This window comes from Saccoglossus kowalevskii, chromosome 7 (assembly GCF_978046115.1).
Source record: "Saccoglossus kowalevskii chromosome 7, keSacKowa6.1, whole genome shotgun sequence".
Lineage (NCBI taxonomy): Eukaryota > Metazoa > Hemichordata > Enteropneusta > Harrimaniidae > Saccoglossus > Saccoglossus kowalevskii.
The window spans coordinates 5,907,859-5,925,906 of NC_140647.1; the positions used below are offsets into that span (position 1 = coordinate 5,907,859).

The following is an 18,048-nucleotide window of genomic DNA, read 5'->3' on the forward strand; positions in this document are numbered from 1 at the left end:
TTTTAGAGGGCGCTATTTTTTTCGGGTTCATATTGAGACCCAGACTGCATCGCGAAACAAAATGGCTGACCAGGTATGTTTTGATTTTTAACATGACTTGTTTTTTTTCTATCATATCGCGTGCGGAATCCTACGACAAATATTTTGTCTACATACTGACATAGTATGGTTAAGACAAACTCACTTGTACTCATAAATAAGTTAAATTTTTGTGTACTTTTCAGGTGGGCGCTCTATTTTTTTTTGTGTTTAATGATTGATAAAAGGTCACCACATCTCTAAAAAATGGATGATGGAGAAAATAGATCCATTGGCATCATATTAAATATTTACTCATATTGTGAATTACTATTTCCTCCCACAACGCTGAAAGGTAGTATTTTATTCACAATGACAGAATTGAATTGTCAAGGTTAATCGGAACATATAACAATATTATTATCGAGGGTTTACAGCATTTCCAGGCACATATTTGACGCTGAAGTAGTGCTAGATGTTGATAACTCAATAGAATAGGTTACACACTTTGTTTTCAAATTTACATAAGTTGTAACTAGAAATATAAACATCGGCTGCAAATCAGAGGAATGATTGACAGATATTGCCCACAATGTCTTCTATTTTTTTCTACAAAGTCTTTTATTCACTTTTGGTCAGTCATCGTGTTGATTGCGTGTCTATAAATCGGGATTTGTTCAAGTTGTTTAAGCACCACGATGGAGAAGCAAGGAGTCAAAAAAAAAAAAAAAAAAACAGTTGAAGTGAGAACAAGAAGTTGTCGATTTGTATTTTCGTGGACTGTCATTTGTTGAGATTGGAGATCGAAGTGGTGTTTCAAAGCAGACAGCTTATAATATCGTCAAACTGTTTGTTACCACCGAGAGTATACTGCCAGGAAACTGACAACGTTTATGTCGAATATTATAATAATTTCATTTTCAATTTCATTATTGATATACTGGATGAAGTCTTCATAGGACCATGGACGTACTAGTACGTCTATGATAGGACATTTGTTGCAGGCACTTTGATCAACAATTCTGCCATGATCAGTCGGTCAGCTGGTTCTGTAAAATAGCTCTACCGGTAACTAACGTTCTTTACAGTGCCACTGCTTTATGCACCCCTCTCACTGAAATAACATGTGACGCAAATTGAAGTACGAAACTAAGTTGAGAGCTTCGATCGTTTATTGGAAGAGAAACTCAAAACTAATGTACCGCCACTTTTATGGGCGGAGCTTTCTTCCGGTGCGCTTCAAATTGCAGACATGCTGTCTGCATTATTTGTAACAACTTCTGTAAATGTGAAAAAGACGTGTATAACCTATTGCAGTAAGTTATCAACATTTAGCACTACTTCAGATTCAAATCAGTGCCTGGAATTGCTGTAATAGTTTATAAATATAAGACAAGGGTATGCAACTTAGGTACACGCATTTCAGGTTGCCCTTGCATGCATTTGAAATATTGTGGTATTTTGTTTTTTTATGAAATATATTTTCCAATATTCAGACAATAGATTCCCTTCTGGCTTCACTCGCCAGTATGGGTTTTGAAATAACTCAATGTCAACGTGCTGTCCAGGCAGGGAAGCTAACTGTACAATCTGCTGTAGAATGGTAAGCAAATTATAAATGGGTTATGTGTGTAATGTATACAGTGTGTCACATCCCTTCTATCAGATAGAATGTGTGTAATATGCATTTTTTTGCCATTTGCTAATTTGCAATCATCGCTTCAGATTATCACTTGTCAATCCTACCTTAGGTTGAACATAAAAAGAGTTGACAGACCCTACCCTGGGTGATTGTGCCAATGGGACTGGCTGAGATTTATTCACTAATGATTATGACTTATAAGGGAACCTTGGTTAAGGTCTGCAGGTGCTTGTGTTTGACCGGGCCTGGTTGATGCCAGGATAGATTGCCCTTTGATAGAGAGGTTGTCGCACGCCCCTGTCATGTAGTAGACACAAATATGAATATGGCTTCTGTGTCAAAAATGCACTATGTGTCAGCACTAAAACTTGCAATTTGCTCATACAAAAAAAGTCTAGATAAACAACAGTAACATTCCTAAAAGATTCAGTTGTCTAAAAATTAACTTGGAACATTTTGGCAAAATGCATCATAAGACATTTCTAATTATTTGCCATATTTTGGCTATAAAACAGTAAATTTAACAGAACAAATTTAGAACTATTACAATTATTTTAAATTCATTGTTTTTCATCATTTTTTTGTCCTGGTTTGCATGTTGTTCATCTCTGCAAATAATAATGCTATGTCAGTACTTTTTTTAGGATTTTACAAGGAGGACAAGAGACAGCTACAATACCTACAGTTTCATCACCGCAATCATCAACCCAGGCTCCAGCAACACTTCGACTTCCAGCCTTTGGACATGTGAGTTTATGCCACTTTTATAAGGGTCAATGGAAATAAGGCTCTTTAAAAATATATATTTTTCCTGTACTGTAATACAAATGAATTCTGGTGAAACAAAATTATATCCTGCTATCTTCATATTATTACCATAAATTTATGTCTTGTTACATATCATATCACTAAGTGTTTACACATTTTATATTTTGTTTAGTATTTACGTTGAATATTTAAACAAAAAAAGTGAAAATGCCCCTATAATAATTATCAGTCCAGTTCCTACACTACAGTCCCATTCCTGACTTTTTCAATATCACATAGATTTATATAGTTTTGTCTGTTTCATGCCATCATACATGTACACCATTATTTAATATTGCTAATAATCTCCATTTCACATAATATCACTGATGCGCTTTGTACAGGTATTCCACATGACTCATTTTCCCATTCAGTTCTTCTTGAATACATTACTGTAATGTTTAGTAAAATAAATAAATAAATATACAGTAACTCAGTCACAATTGCTCTCAACAGACTGGAGGATCACTACAGCCAGATCCCAATCTTCCAACCAGTACAGACTGCCATGTTGAATTTGGTGATACAGGCAGTGAGGCATCACAGCAGCTGAACCCAGGAGAGACTCGGTATCGACAGCAAGATGTATACAGCAGGTTTTCACTTACTGAAGAGAAAGTAAAGGAGAAAGAGAGTTGGGAGGAGAAGCAGAGAAAACAAGCCACGCTGGAAGCAAAACAGAAGAGATTGGCAGAGAAGAAGGTGAGATTTTATTTGTATGTTTGGGCATTTAATTACTACACATGAGTGGTACTGTAGAAAGAGAATGTTCAGTTTGCACGTAAGATTCAAATTATTAAAGATAAATGGCTATGAATGAACAAGATTGTATCTTATTGTGAAGTCAAGAACAGTGAAAAAGTGCAATTCAGCTCTTATAACATTGCCAGGATTCGAGAAAGACATTTAAAAGGCACTTAAACGCTCATTGGCTAAATGTGTCAAAAGTTGAAACTATCTTAGAGTGAGATATGTTCCCGCTCACTTTTGTATAGTAAACTCAAATGGTTAAAATGACCCACATTGTGCTATGTTACCATATAAGAACATCCAAAACAAAGAAATTACGATATTAAGCATTTCATGATCGGCAGAGTAATTTTGCTGTGGAGGGACAAAACAGATCTTGTATCTGATACAGCAAATGTTAGTGCCAAAGACTCTATGGAATCTCACTGGCTGAGATTCATTCACATAGATATGGTGATATTTTTTTTTTTTACATTTGGGTCCATACCATATTAGAATTTATATTATACCAGTATATTGATGGTGTTAATCCATTGATTTGATTGGTCCAAACACAAAATTTGCATATGCAATCCATGGTATATTGGCTGATAATGCACTGCTAAACCAAGTGGCCCTGGAACATGAATTGACTACAGATTTAATACGGAAATACATAAAACCGGTATTATTTGATTTTTAGGGAAATATAGTTTTTGAATTTTGGAAGAATATTGAAAAAAATACTGAATTAAAAACATCTGAAAAGTTATATAACTATAATATTGCTTTTTGTTAATGGTGGGGTCCAAGTTGTGAGCATCGGTCGTTGGGTGATTGTCGTTCGCCACACAAACCTAAACAACCGTCCCTCAACACCATGAGGTGCCTACACGAATGCCAGAATGCTGTGTTCTCAGTGTTGTTACTTTGAGATGGATTGCGAACTTCCAACAAAGAAAACATGATCTTTAAGTACAAGATATAATTGAAGGATTTAATGACATAAAAATGCAAAAAACTATGAGTCACAGGCAAAAATGTATGCCACCAATAACAGCCAGTGTCCGGTAGCAACAGCTGACAAAATTGCAGTGCACCCGGGTAATTGCCATCTGTTTCAAAAAACACGGGATAACGCAGGATTCGACGACGATATATGGTATTGTAATTCTCCACTATGGGTAAATAAATTACAGGAGATGATGAAGGTAATTTCGAAAGCTACAGATTTGTGCCGTGTGTACACCAACCACTGTATTAGAGCGACGGCATGCAAAGTCTTTCGGCCGGGGTTGAAACAAGGCATATCATGTACGTGTCACAAAAACGATGCGAAAATCCGATCTTACACCATCAAACTTACCCCAGAACAACGACAAAACTAGTCAGTCATACTGTCACAAAACTTTGGTTATACCAAAGTTATCCAGGTCAGATGTTGGAACTGAGGTCGCTGTGCCGGTCGCCGTACATGATACACCGCGTCCCGCCGCGTCTCAAATTTCGGTCGAACCAAGTACCGCTGAACGTCAAATATCCACAGTTACAAGTAGTATGATGAGTCACAAAACCAGTTTATTTCACAACTGTACTTTCAATGGGCAAATTACAGTCCAAATTGTACAAAAACCGGAATGAAAACATGGAAAATCCGTTGTTTAAATGATCCAAACTGTACACGACCCTGTATTTCAAATCGCGTTGTGCGTCAGTAAAAGGTCAGAAAGGTTATTCTTTGTTATGCTAATTTGTTTGTTTACGCTGCTCTATTCAACGTGGATATGTTTCTTTTTCATGTGGAATAAAAATTAGTTTGTATTCAATTTGAACTGTGTTGCACATGTAATTTTTGTATGCATTCAGCGTACAACTATATACTATTCTTATAAATATTCATGTTCAAGGGCCATAATCATGATCTTGTAGTAGATGAAAGTAAACTCTTTTTTAGCTCCGCTGTCGACTTTGTCGAGCGGAGCTTATCATATGAGTGATTGTCCGGTGTCGTCCGTCGTCGTCCGTGTCAATGTTTTACTTTTTCGACTTCTTCTTGAAAACTACAAGCCTGAATGCTTTGATACTTGGTGTATATGTACCTTGGGTAGACCTCTCTTAGGTTTTTTCATTTCATGTTGATATCTTCAATTCTCTAATTTTGGTGAATATTTTTGTAATTTTTGGTAAAAAGTGATATTTTCGACTTCTTGTTAAAAACCGCAAGTGCAATTGCTTTGATATTACATATATAGGTACTACATGTGGACCTCTCTCAGATTTGTTCATTTTGTAATGATATCTTTAATTCTCTAATTTTGGTGAATATTTTTGTCATTTTTGGTAAAAAGTGATATTTTCGACTTCTTGTTAAAAACCGCAAGTCAAATCGCTTTGATACTACATATATAGGTACTACATGTGGACCTCTCTCAGATTTGTTCCTTTCGTGATGATATCTTCAATTCTCTAATTTTGGTGAATATTTTTGTCATTTTTGGTAAAAAGTGATATTTTCGACTTCTTGTTAAAAACCGCAAGTCCAATTGCTTTGATATTACATATATAGGTACTACATGTGGACCTCTCTCAGATTTGTTCATTTCGTGATGATATCTTCATTTCTCTAATTTTGGTGAATATTTTTGTCATTTTTGGTAAAAAGTGATATTTTCGACTTCTTGTTAAAAACCGCAAGTGCAATTGCTTTGATATTACATATATGGGTACTACATGTGGACCTCTCTCAGATTTGTTCATTTTTTAATGATATCTTTAATTTTCTAATTTTGGTGAATATTTTTGTCATTTTTGGTAAAAAGTGATATTTTCGACTTCTTGTTAAAAACCGCAAGTGCAATTGCTTTGATATTACATATATGGGTACTACATGTGGACCTCTCTCAGATTTGTTCATTTTTTAATGATATCTTTAATTTTCTAATTTTGGTGAATATTTTTGTCATTTTTGGTAAAAAGTGATATTTTCTACTTCTTGTTAAAAACCGCAAGTCCAATTGTTTTGATACTACATATATAGGTACTACAGGTGGACCTCTCTCAGATTTGTTCATTTTGTAATGATATCTTTAATTCTCTAATTTTGGTGAATATTTTTGTCATTTTTGGTAAAAAGTGATATTTTCGACTTCTTGTTGAAAACTGTAAGTCCGATTGCTTTGATATTACATATATAGGTACTACATGTGGACCTCTCAGATTTGTTCATTTTGTGATGATATCTTCAATTCTCTAATTTTGGTGAATATTTTTGTAATTTTCGGTAAAAAGTGATATTTTCGACTTGTTAAAAACCGTAAGTTCGATTGCTTTGATACTATTCATATTGTTCATTTTCTAATGATGTCTTCAGTTCTTTAATTGAAATGTGCATTGCTAACAGCGGAGCTATCTCAGCCGATAGGCTGCTTGTTTACTAGTTTTATCGAATTGTCAATATACTGGTATAATATAATAGCAATAACCCCCGCCGAAGTTGGGTATACCACTTGATATTGCACAATTCACTCCATATATGCACACACCTGCCGCTCGTGCATATATGTCGTCAATTGTGCAATATGAAGTGGTATACCCGCCTTCGGCGGGGGTTATTGCTTAAACACTTCATTTCCAACAAGATGGTCACACAGCCTTGTCACCAAAATGGTTTCTTTGGCAATATGCACTATATAAAGAAGAAAACATTTTTCATTTCAGGCCAAAGATCAAGTTCTACGAGAGATAGCAGCTGACAGAGAGGCACAGAAGTTACGAATGAGATCACCACCTCCACCTAAAGAGGTTCCACAAGCAAAACCTGAATCAAGTGTTAAATCACCTGTGAGTTGCCAGTCAACAGAGCCTAGCAAAGCTGACATGTGTATGCTTCAGGTGAATAATCAGCAATTGTTTTAATCAAGTCATGATCTCCAATCTTTGTTCTCAGTAGTACATGTATATGCCCGGTAAATCTGTACATCTGGTGATTTTAGTAAAATTTCTTCATCGGCTTCCATGAGAGGTTGATCAAACATGTGCACATCATGCTACTTCCATGCGTGTCGCAGAACAGACCTGGAAATTAAAACATATTCCAATGTCAATACAATTTATTTCCTCAGATTCGTCTTCAAACAGGTCAAATTCTGAGGCAGTCTTTTATGGCAAATGTAACTTTACAACATGTGTTTGATTTTGTGATGGAGAAGAATCCTAAGCTTCGTAATGTGGGGTTTATGCAGCCTTTCCCTAGGAGAGAGTTTTCTGAATCAGACATGACGTCGTCATTAGCCGAGTTAGGACTAACTCCAAATGGTGCTTTAGTGGTTAAGAAGCTTGATGGACCAACACCACAAAAAGGTTTTTAAAAAAATAATGTATATGCATGGCTGAGTTAGAACATTTATACATTTTTTCCTGCAAGTACTTGTAATTTAGTGAGATGGTTTAGATATTTTTTAAATGACTTGAAAACTGTCTGGCCAATCTCAGCAACAGTGAATTCAATCTTACTAAAAATAAATGTATTGTAACCAATGGCATCACAGAACACAGTGGACGCTAGAAAATGTTTGATTGTATCATGGCTAGTAACCATGGTTGCATACGATTGTTGATGTATTCAAAAATACAAAACTCACATACTACACACTTTGTGAATAAGAAATACACTCAGTTCCCTCAGACTCACACTGTTATGTGATTTTGTAATTATTTCGCAATTCATTTGTCTTCTTCAATTTGTACAAGATCATAATTTCATCTTATGAATCTTTTTGTTAATTAAACCCATCATCTCACTACTGTAACTGACAAATGTCTCTACTTCTTGTTGGCAGATGTACGAGTTCTTAAGTAAATGTAGACATCATTTTAGCTTGACATTTTTTAAGCCCATAGTTGTGTAGAGGAGATATAAATTACCTCCTCAAAAATAATCTGTTTTTAAATTTATTTTCAAGTATCAAAGGAAAACTCAGCAGAAGGAAGTGCAAGTGGGTCAAGTCAAGCAAGCCCAACTTCTCCCTCAGATGCACCAGCTGGAATCAGACCACCTGGTTTCCCGTTCCATCCAGCTGCTGAGTTAGGTTTAGAAGAGCAGCATTCATCTAGACATCAGTGGGGTAGAGGCAACAAGATGGACGACCAAGAAATGGAGAATCAGGATGAAAGAGCTGCAGAAGAACCTGTTCCTATGGTGATAAATGAACATGCAGAAGAAGAGGAAGGTGATGATAATGATGATGATAATATTGCAGTTCCTGGTGCAATGGCCGGGTGGGGTATTCCTCCAGGTAATATTTTTTGTGCATCTTTTCTATAAAAAAATGACACCCTGAGAACAGCACAATTTGAGTTTGCTGATTTAAATCTCAGATAATACCAAGGTAACTTCTGTGCTTGTGAATGAATACATGTACCTTGAGAAAAAGTAAAATAAAATTTTATAATAATGATTATTGCTCCCAGTTAATGCAAGCTTGTTCCTTTAGAAAATAGAATCCTTGAAAACAAAAGTAACTCAGTTAAAACCAGGATAGTGCAGTTTGAACAAGCATTTATTTTCTTTTGTTTTTTAGTAGCTCCTGGAAATTTGTTTGGTGGTCAGTTTGGTGGTGGTGCACATGACTGGGGTGCGGGACACTCTATGGGCCATGGTGTTCCTGATCTTAATCAAGGATTACCTGCAGATAATCCAGAAGAACCAAGTGTACACAGAGAAGGTATGATAATAAAATATCTGCACTCAATCCCAAGACACCTGCACCCTATCGCAGACACCTGCAACCTATCCCAGACACCTGCAACCAACCCCGACACCTGCACCCTGACCTATTATGAGCATCACGTTAATTTTGCCCAAATCAAAACAAAATTTCGTCACCTGGCAATCATCACTAGTGAAAACAGAGGAAGAAAACACTTAACAAATGTTGAGACTCTCCTGAACTGTGTAACAAGACTGTCTCTACATGTGCAACATATATAAATTTGGTTGCTCAGTATTACTTCAAAGTTGAGTTTGTGATGTTTCTTCACTAACTGTTTTCAGGGCTCTTAGACCAGTGTTCCAGAAGAGCTAGCACAGAGCCCATAGAAATACATGGTACAGTCGTGTGCGCTAGAGCAACATAGAACATTCTGTGATGCTGAGTTAAATTGGCAGTTGAGTGTGGAAAAAAATCAGTTTTAACTGTGAACTTTTACTGTGCCTTTATAGCAATGCACAAATTTTATTTTTTTTCATTCTACCACTTACTCTAGCTGCTGTAGCTGCTGCTCTACAAAGAATGGCTGCCAACCAGAAACATGATTCACAGTCATCCAGGAGGTGTTTGGCTCTTGAAGTACATTCACTACTGGAGCTATGCGTTTCTTCCATTGCTCACCGAGTAAAGACACAACACCAGCATTTGAATCTTGGAGCCATGCCATTGGACGTTGCCGAAAAACTTCTCAAGGTGATGATGGTGGAAGGTACGCTGAGGCCAAAGACATTGAATATTTTCTTACCTTGGCAAGTGCAATCATCACTTTTAATTTCTCAAGTATTGATGCCATCAATGTATAGCACCTGCATAACTTGTAAACTGCAATTATATGCTGTGCTACAAATGATGATGACTTGATGTGAATCAATCACCAAGAGTGTTGACTGTAGATCTGATGTACTCACTCTTTAACTTTTACCATCCACAGTCGCCTGAGACAATTGGTTTTGGACTGTTACAAGTATACCACCAATGAGTTGTTATTCGCTGTCAGACTTCACACCAACCTTGTGCATCTCAGCCTGTGTTCATGCCCGCTCATCAGTGATAATGGGGTGGCACCCCTTAAAAGTAAGTGCAATGCGCCGATTTAGGAATACATTTTCATATGTGAATACCACCTATGACTGGTGATTCGTATCAACAATACCAAATATCACTGAAAGTTTGAAAAACTATTTACCATTTGACACATATGTTTCCTATAGATTTGAAAATGTCAGTCATTTCACAGTCGCAATCCAAACCACATGTTGTTAACATGAATATAGAAAATAGATTATTTCTGTAAAAGCTCTAGAAGTCTTGTTCAAATTTGTTTGGAACAATATCATTGCAGTACACTCTAGATGTTAGTGGATATATATGGAAAGGTTCGACCGTGAAAACTGAAAAGAAATTTATTTTATTACATATACAATTATATTCAAGAAGATGCACACTGTAAACAAAATCTAAAAAGAGACCAGAAAAAAGAACCTAACATCAACCCTGGCCATTTCTTGTGCTTGCACGTTTGTTACTATGGTTGTACACTCTTATCCACTTTAATATAATTTATTTTTACAGCATTAAAAAGACTAAAACATCTTAATCTCAGTTCTTGCCGGCAGTTAACAGACAAGGTTTTAGATACAGTTAAAGGTAAAGTTTATATGTTTACTGATATCACATAATTGTTAAGATTAGATACCGATACGCAAAATAAAGCTACAGTGTAGCATGAAAGAGTCTATTTAATTAGTTTTCTGAAATTGATGTACATTTTAAAATTGCAAAAAAAATTTTGCTTGAATTTAATAAAAGCTGGAAAAAAGTTGTGACGCATTTTAATGCATGCAACTACAATTACCAGAACCTGAATTATTTTTCTCAGTGTTCAAGAATGTTGTATCTCTTTGTGAGTTGAGTAAGAAGAATAACTTTTTACCTACCACTGTTACACAGCTGATAATATAACCCTTTTAGTATTTAAGTATTTAGTTACATTGTCACTGGAAGAGACCAGTGTTACAGACCGGGGAATGCAAAGCTATTTACAATCTTCACCATCTACATTATCTCATCTTAATCTCAACAAGACCTCAGTCACTGATGCTACACTTCAGGCATTATCAGGTATGCATCTGGTTATTGCCTACTTCAGTATATCAGCATTTTATTAAAATCTGTTTTTTTTAATACTGCTGTTTTAAATAATTGTGTGATCTTGTGTCTTTATTGTGTGTAAGTAAATAAGTAAGTTATTATCAATTAATACTGTTTCTGTTGTTATTTTATAGCTCTTACACACCTCAAATCTCTAGGCTTGGAAGGAACTAAGGTAAATTTTCGTCAACTACTGCACAGATACTTTATTGTATTATCCCGAAGGCCAATTTCATAACTAATTGAATTTGATATTTTCATGTTTTACTGTTTTTTCAGATTAGTCATCTTGACTGCTTAAAAGCCCTTAGTAAACTCCAGTCATTGAACATATGCAGTACAAATCTACCGGCCATTGCTCTTTCACATCTCAAGTCACTGACATCGTTGTCATCTTTAAATATATCAAACATTGATTGTATGAATGGAGATGAAGCGTTACAATGTCTTTCAGGTAAGTCATTTGGTTATAGACCATTATGCATAGTAGTGAGTAGTGTAGTGACAGTATTGTCTTGAAGAAATTATGCTTGTGTTGTTTTCATTAAATACATTATTGAAGGACATAATCTCTTTTCATATTTCCATTAAATATCTGCCAAGGAATGTATTTGTCATCGTCTGATTTACAAATACTTTTCATAATGAACAGGAGTTCAAATCTATGCAAGAAAGAATATTCTGGAGTGGGGGTTTGTTACTACAACTATGACTGCATATTGTGACATGATCCACATATGACTGCAGACTTGTTGTTTTATCTGTAGGTTTAAAGTTGACGCATTTGAAGATGCCAAGTCGACACACAACGACTGATGTTGGTTTAAAGTATATTTCAGGTATTTATTACATTCATAACGTGCGTATCTCCAATTTCTCGTAATACACAACACGCTTGAATTGATACAATATTATAATCACTGACGATAATTTATCGCTCGTTGGAATCCATTAATCACACAACTTGCAAAATCAAAGAATTATTGTTTACTGTGTTATTGCAGACATGCCACTGGTTGTGCTGGACTTAACAGATTACATTCGAATAACAGACGAGGGAGTTCGGCACCTATCCAATATGAGAAGGTAATTGTGGCTAGTGATTATGGTTTTGCTAAACCTAATAATTTATATTCAAATTGAATTAAAAGGAATTAAAAATGTATCATAATTGAAAGCCATACAGTATCTGTACTGTGATGTAACTATTACTTGTTAGCTTGTGCAGTCTCCATATGTGTTCACAACTAAATGACATGTTTGAAACTAATTTTGAGAGTTCAACTAATTTGTTTAATAATGCCTGACTTACTGATGATAAACTCTTAATTCGATAAGGGACACCTTTGTATTGGTATGCAATGAAATAAAGAAAACTTTTTGCTGTTTATTGAGGTCTTAGATTCAGTTATATGAAGTCTTAAAAGTCTTTAACAAGGTCTTAACCTTGAAGAGCTGAAACCAGTAGTAACCCTGCAGAGGGAACTGCAGAATTTGATGTACAATACTTTGAATCCTGTTCAAAGGTTACCTACTTCCCAGCTTTGAGTCATCACAATCAATGAAACTAAAAATTGCCATGCCCAGCCATGATGTACTAAAATAATTTTTAAAAATAAGTTTCCATTTTGTATCATGGACTATGCAAAGATTAATTTGCAGCTACTTTGCAGTAGTAAGTAATTAAGTGAGTGGGATGGATGGATGGATGGATGGGTGTGTGTTTGTTGGGGTGTTGGTAGATGGCGTAGGTATTGCACAGACCTATACATTTATGTATGCGAAGTGGTTGCAATTGACTTTTCTTTATTTCTGACTTTTAGCCTTAATAGTTTATTTCTTGTGAACACAAAGATCACTGATGATGCAATGACACATATTCAAGGTAAATATTCACTTTACACAACTTAACAAAACTTTCACAATATGCTTGTTTCTTTGTAAACAAATCCATGTCATTGCATGTCTGTATTCTTAGTCCATGAATTGCCTTTTTAAACCTTATACATGACATAGATAAATGTTGGGTTTGTATGCTTATAGGTGTTGGGTTTGTATGCTTATAGGAACTATCAAAGCAAGCTTACATATTGGACCAGTATTCTCTTCAGATCTGATACAAAATACTTTGACTAAATGAAAATGAAATGGTTTTTGAAAAATAAGAAATAGTGACTGAAGTATCTGATTCACGTTGCAGTCCAAAACTATGATTACTATGAGATTATTACGAGGATACCTCAAAGTATGCACAAAGACAGTACAGCGAGAGTGTCAACCGACACACAGCGGAGGTCGATGCAAGGTGTACTGTCTGAGTGCATACTTTGAGGTATCCTCATAATAACCTTATTATTATACATCTTTTCCATCCAAGGATACATTGTGGGAATGCCGAAATCCAAAAAGTTTAGAACAGAATCAGCGAACTTCTTTGTGTGGAGTCCAGTCAAACCTTGGTTGTAACTTATGGCGTTACGGTGACAGATGTATAATAATAGTTATTTACTTTTTGTAGTATAAGTAAATCACCCATGCTTGTTTTCTGATCACCAATTCTTATATGGTTGTTTTCTAGGTTTGTCAAATCTTGTTGAACTGTGTTTAGATCACACAGAGATCAGCAATAAAGGAGCGACAGTCCTTGGATTTTTCAATAAATTACAAGTTCTTGGTTTAGCATCAACAAGGTTAGTACAGATGGGTTCTTATAGTCTCTGTATGGTATTGACTGTTTTGTTTTTCTGATATAGTTGCTAATTGTTTGATATTTCCATTGTGTATTTGCATTATCAGCAACTATTTACATTTCCAGGTTTATTCCTAAGTTTTAATTTGTGAAGATCAGTGATTTTAAGCAGTGCATACATTCCTGACAATACCAGGTTTAACAGTACACATAGTACATTTTTTTCAAACTGAGCCCGATGGAACACAAGCACCTGTGGACCTGAACCAAGGTTCACATTCATTAGCCAATCATTTACTATCTTCTGATTTAACAAAAATTTTAATGTAAACTGTTGTGATTTCTTAAGGGTCAAAGTTCATTGTGTCCAAAGATTTGTTGAAATATTGTATCTTTTGTATTATATTAGGGTTACCAGCAAATTACTGAAAAGTCACGTATTAAACAAATTAGTTATGTTAAATAAGCTCAATCTGAGGGATACGAAGATCAGAGATAACGGTGAGTTTTAGAAATGTGTTATGTTACCTGGGTAATAAGATTGTTAGACACTAGTAAAATCAACTGATTTTGATAATAGATTGTACGGCGTAGCAATGCACACATGACGTACATAGTATAAGTTTTGAGACTCAAAATTGTTTTTTGGATGTGCCCAGACAAATTTAGTTCAAAGTTGGTACAAAAACAAAACTTAATGATAGACTTGTGCCTGTCTGTTTAGTTTTCTGTTTTTTGTCCCACAAAACAACATTTGAATATCACACAACGTTTCTCATGTATGCCTGGGCTGATTTCATTCAAACTTGACATTGACATCACTCATGCTGGGTTACATGTCATTATGTTTCACATTTTTTTATTCAAAAAAGGCTGACTAGTAGCTATTTTCATACCTGTTATTCAGATATACAGATTTTGTTTAAAATTTAGTACAAAGGCAAGATATAATGGGATTTTAATATTTAACTGACTAGTGGTCATTTTTGTCAAAACAAATCATAAAATTAATTTTGTTTAAATTTAGTTCATAGGCTGTATGATGTTTTGTATGTTCTTCAATACTACTGTCAAAGTAATGCATAATGGTCTTGAAAATTCATGAAATTATAATTTTATTTCAATATGGGAATATTCCCATACAGTAGAACGTCGATTATCCGAACCTACTGTGTGTCCCCAAAAGTTTGTATGCATGTCTGGCTGTGTTCGGTATAATACAAAAGTCAACTGTGGACAATAAATACTACAGTCGTCTTGTGTGATTTCCTGGTGCAACGCTTTCAATAAAGCTATTATCAACATGTAATCCGACGTCTTTCACGTGTACATTCATTGTTTATAGTGTCTGCGCAAACAATGAAACGAATTACAGTATCGAATAATTTCCTAAATTCAGACAAGCCTATTATGCAACACCAGTGTTCCACTGTAAATAAAAAATGTCCTAAAAACACAAACTTCATCAAATGTCTTCTCCACTGTTTACAGTCAGATCCTTAACTTTACGAAGTTGTAAGTCACCGCAGTTCGGATATGTTTCCCGGGAAAATTGTACACGGTTCCACTGCCGTCAAAGAAACGCAGCCATGAGCCGATCCCATGTTTTTTTTTGATTTTTAATTTTAATGTCCAGTATCAGAAGTCACATCCTTTTCGGAATAAAAAAAGAAAGAAAATAACTTCTGGGATGTCTTGCCACAGAAGCGACGTCAGTTTAATAGTGCAGTGAAAAAGAGTGACGAAACGACAAAACCTTGGTGTGCCTCTTTGATGGTTTATCAGCAGACAACGGCAACCAATGACCACAGTCGGTGGGCCGTTTGATGGTTCACAGTGTCAAAGTATTTACATCCGGTGATCACAGTGGCCAACCTGGATTTTTACATCAATTTATTATGTCAATCGTTCTGGGTATTAAAAACTTTGCTGAATACAATAAAATCGGGACATCTTGTAGCAGTTAACCATTCGAACATCCACGAGCGATTTGGTAACATCGAGCCGATCTATACACAGCGAATACGAAGTAACCTTTCACCTGTTTACTTTATCAGCGTCTTTTATCTAGTGCTGGCATGGCTACCCCAGTGAAACGCAAACGCTGTGTGCTTGATTTGGACGCGAAAGTGTCAATTATAAATCGACTAGAACGTGGTGAAATCGCAAGCAATCTATTTACCGAGTAATGTGTTGGTAAAACGAAAGCTGCTGGATTTTTCCAGTAAAATGGATTCAAGTGCAGGACTGAAACGAAAGATAATGAAAACAGCCAATGACGATCGTTTAGAGAAATCCGTCGACACTTGGTTCCGGGACTTGGTTTTCCCAAGAAAGAAGCAAAGGAACTTTATTATCGCTACATTTTACGGACATTTTGAAACATTTTTTAACATTCCAGCGTGCAACATTTTAATTACAATGTATTACTGATTAAATAAAAATGTTTTTAATGACGTACTCTACATGTACTAAAGTTTGATTTCATTACAGTCATGTGCGTTAGAATGTGTGTACGTGAGCCTGTAAATTTGAGCACGCCCACACAAGATCGCATATCCAAACTGTTTACATAACCGAACAAAAAGCATGTCCCCCTAACAGTACGGATAATCGACGTTCTACTGTATTGTGATACTTAAAATTAAAGTGTTCAGAACCATTTTTTAGATATGACTGTGCTGATTTCATTAAGATGTGTACGAGTTTGAATATTAAAAACACTAAATTATTGAGTAATATTAAGTATTACAAATATTGTACATGAATTATTAACTGATGCATTACCACTCAGTCTAATATTGTAAATGAATTATTCGCTGCATCTTTGCCACCCAATGTCTGTTTATTCGGCCATCATCTCATCACTATACAATGACAAATTCTGTTCAGCCAATGTGTTCTACAGTGCGCCTTCTTTCGCCAGTTTACATTTTTTGTTTTTATTTTCCTTTCATAAGCTATGTCAACTGTGATTGGGTGGATTAGAGGCTCATCAATTTGACATAATATTTATCTAAAAAATAATGATATGGTACTGTTATAACAAAAACATATGACAATAGACAGATGGTCTTTATATAGATGTGATCACTAACACAGGTGTGACTATATGAATTATTGACTGATGTGTTTCCTCCACAGGTCTGGATGCTTTAAAACTACCACACTTGACACTCATCAACTTAGACCGCACACAAGTGTCGCCTAATGCTATTGAGCATTTACAAGGCTGCCCACAGCTAAAGTTCATCCGCATGAAAGAATTACAGCCAAGACGACATGAAGATGATGATACCGATGATTAATTAATATAGCAGGACTATTCAGCACATATTGCAATGTTATTTCTCTTGGTTACTGCCCTCTGAAACAATACAAAACGCAGATGAGAAGTTTATTGTCATGAAATTATACATATATTAATATTACGGTGATTCAGTGTACACCAAGTAAATCGCTACAGACTGTTGAATTAACAGATCAATTGATGGGTATGGTTTACCCAATTTTTTTCCCTCAGTCTTCACTATTCTTGGTACCTTACCTATCTACCATAATATACTGTATGGTGCTGTAAAAGGTAGGCCAGTTCCTGCCTACATTCCTCACCCAGTATGTACTGGTGTGTATGTTGTAATGAGGTTGCCAACATATTGTTTTGATGTTCAATAAATTTCTCTTTTCTTTTTGGCAGAATTGATTTTATGAAAAAGTAGCAACACAATTTTTAATTACCTATACTGCGTCTGTCTGGCAGTGGTAGACTGTCAACAGTCCTCGGGCCTAATGTGATTGTGTTTCCTAGACATTCAAACTCTGAAGGCATTTGATGTGAAATGCGAAACATTTTACGCGAGAGACTTTAGGACTGTCCCCATCTGCAGGTTTCTAGTTGATATGAATAATTCATATTTGATGCTGATGTCACAAAATAAATTAATTTGTGCAAATTTATTCTAAATGACCCCCTGAATACGTTGGTTGTTCACTTTATGAACACAATGAATACAGTCACTCCAAACCAATGAAACAATGTGCATTGTTTGTGGCAGTCAAATAGAAAATATAGAAAACCGGAGGTGACTGTTTTGTGGGATCAACAGAACTACGACATGTAAAGAAATCAAATTTGTGGCAGAGGCGATCGATCTACATCTTGCCAGTTCGTATGCATGCAGAAAAGGTGGACTGAGAGCGTTGACTCTGCATAAAAACATGGATGCATGTGTAGTTTGCGATAA

At 35.5% G+C, this 18,048-nt stretch overlaps 1 protein-coding gene across 2 annotated transcripts; it reads left to right on the plus strand.

Moving 5' to 3' along the window:
• The first annotated feature begins 5 nt into the window (after positions 1–5).
• Positions 6–17,503, plus strand: LOC100377340 (uncharacterized). Of its 2 annotated transcripts, none has more exons than XM_085500994.1 (20): positions 6–73; positions 1,515–1,621; positions 2,305–2,407; positions 2,924–3,169; positions 6,914–7,087; positions 7,318–7,555; positions 8,158–8,490; positions 8,776–8,919; positions 9,461–9,713; positions 9,896–10,038; positions 10,537–10,611; positions 10,936–11,085; positions 11,250–11,290; positions 11,395–11,569; positions 11,883–11,954; positions 12,120–12,201; positions 12,939–13,000; positions 13,694–13,805; positions 14,214–14,305; positions 16,949–17,503. In XM_085500994.1, exons 1-20 carry the CDS (start codon positions 62–64, stop codon positions 17,110–17,112), a joined length of 2,778 nt encoding a protein of 925 aa, XP_085357120.1. In that variant the 5' UTR covers positions 6–61; the 3' UTR covers positions 17,113–17,503. The 2 variants fall into 2 exon arrangements, with proteins under 2 accessions (XP_085357120.1, XP_085357121.1); XM_085500995.1 differs by having other exon boundaries at positions 8,779–8,919.
• The last annotated feature ends 545 nt before the right edge of the window (positions 17,504–18,048 follow it).

What these genes read in the sequence shown, in the direction of transcription:
- LOC100377340 (XM_085500994.1), top strand. An exon ending in GTACAATCTGCTGTAGAATG is followed by an intron (nt 1,622 to 2,304) that starts GTAAGCAAATTA and finishes TACTTTTTTTAG; the next exon opens with GATTTTACAAGGAGGACAAG. An exon ending in GGTTTTAGATACAGTTAAAG is followed by an intron (nt 10,612 to 10,935) that starts GTAAAGTTTATA and finishes TAACCCTTTTAG; the next exon opens with TATTTAAGTATTTAGTTACA.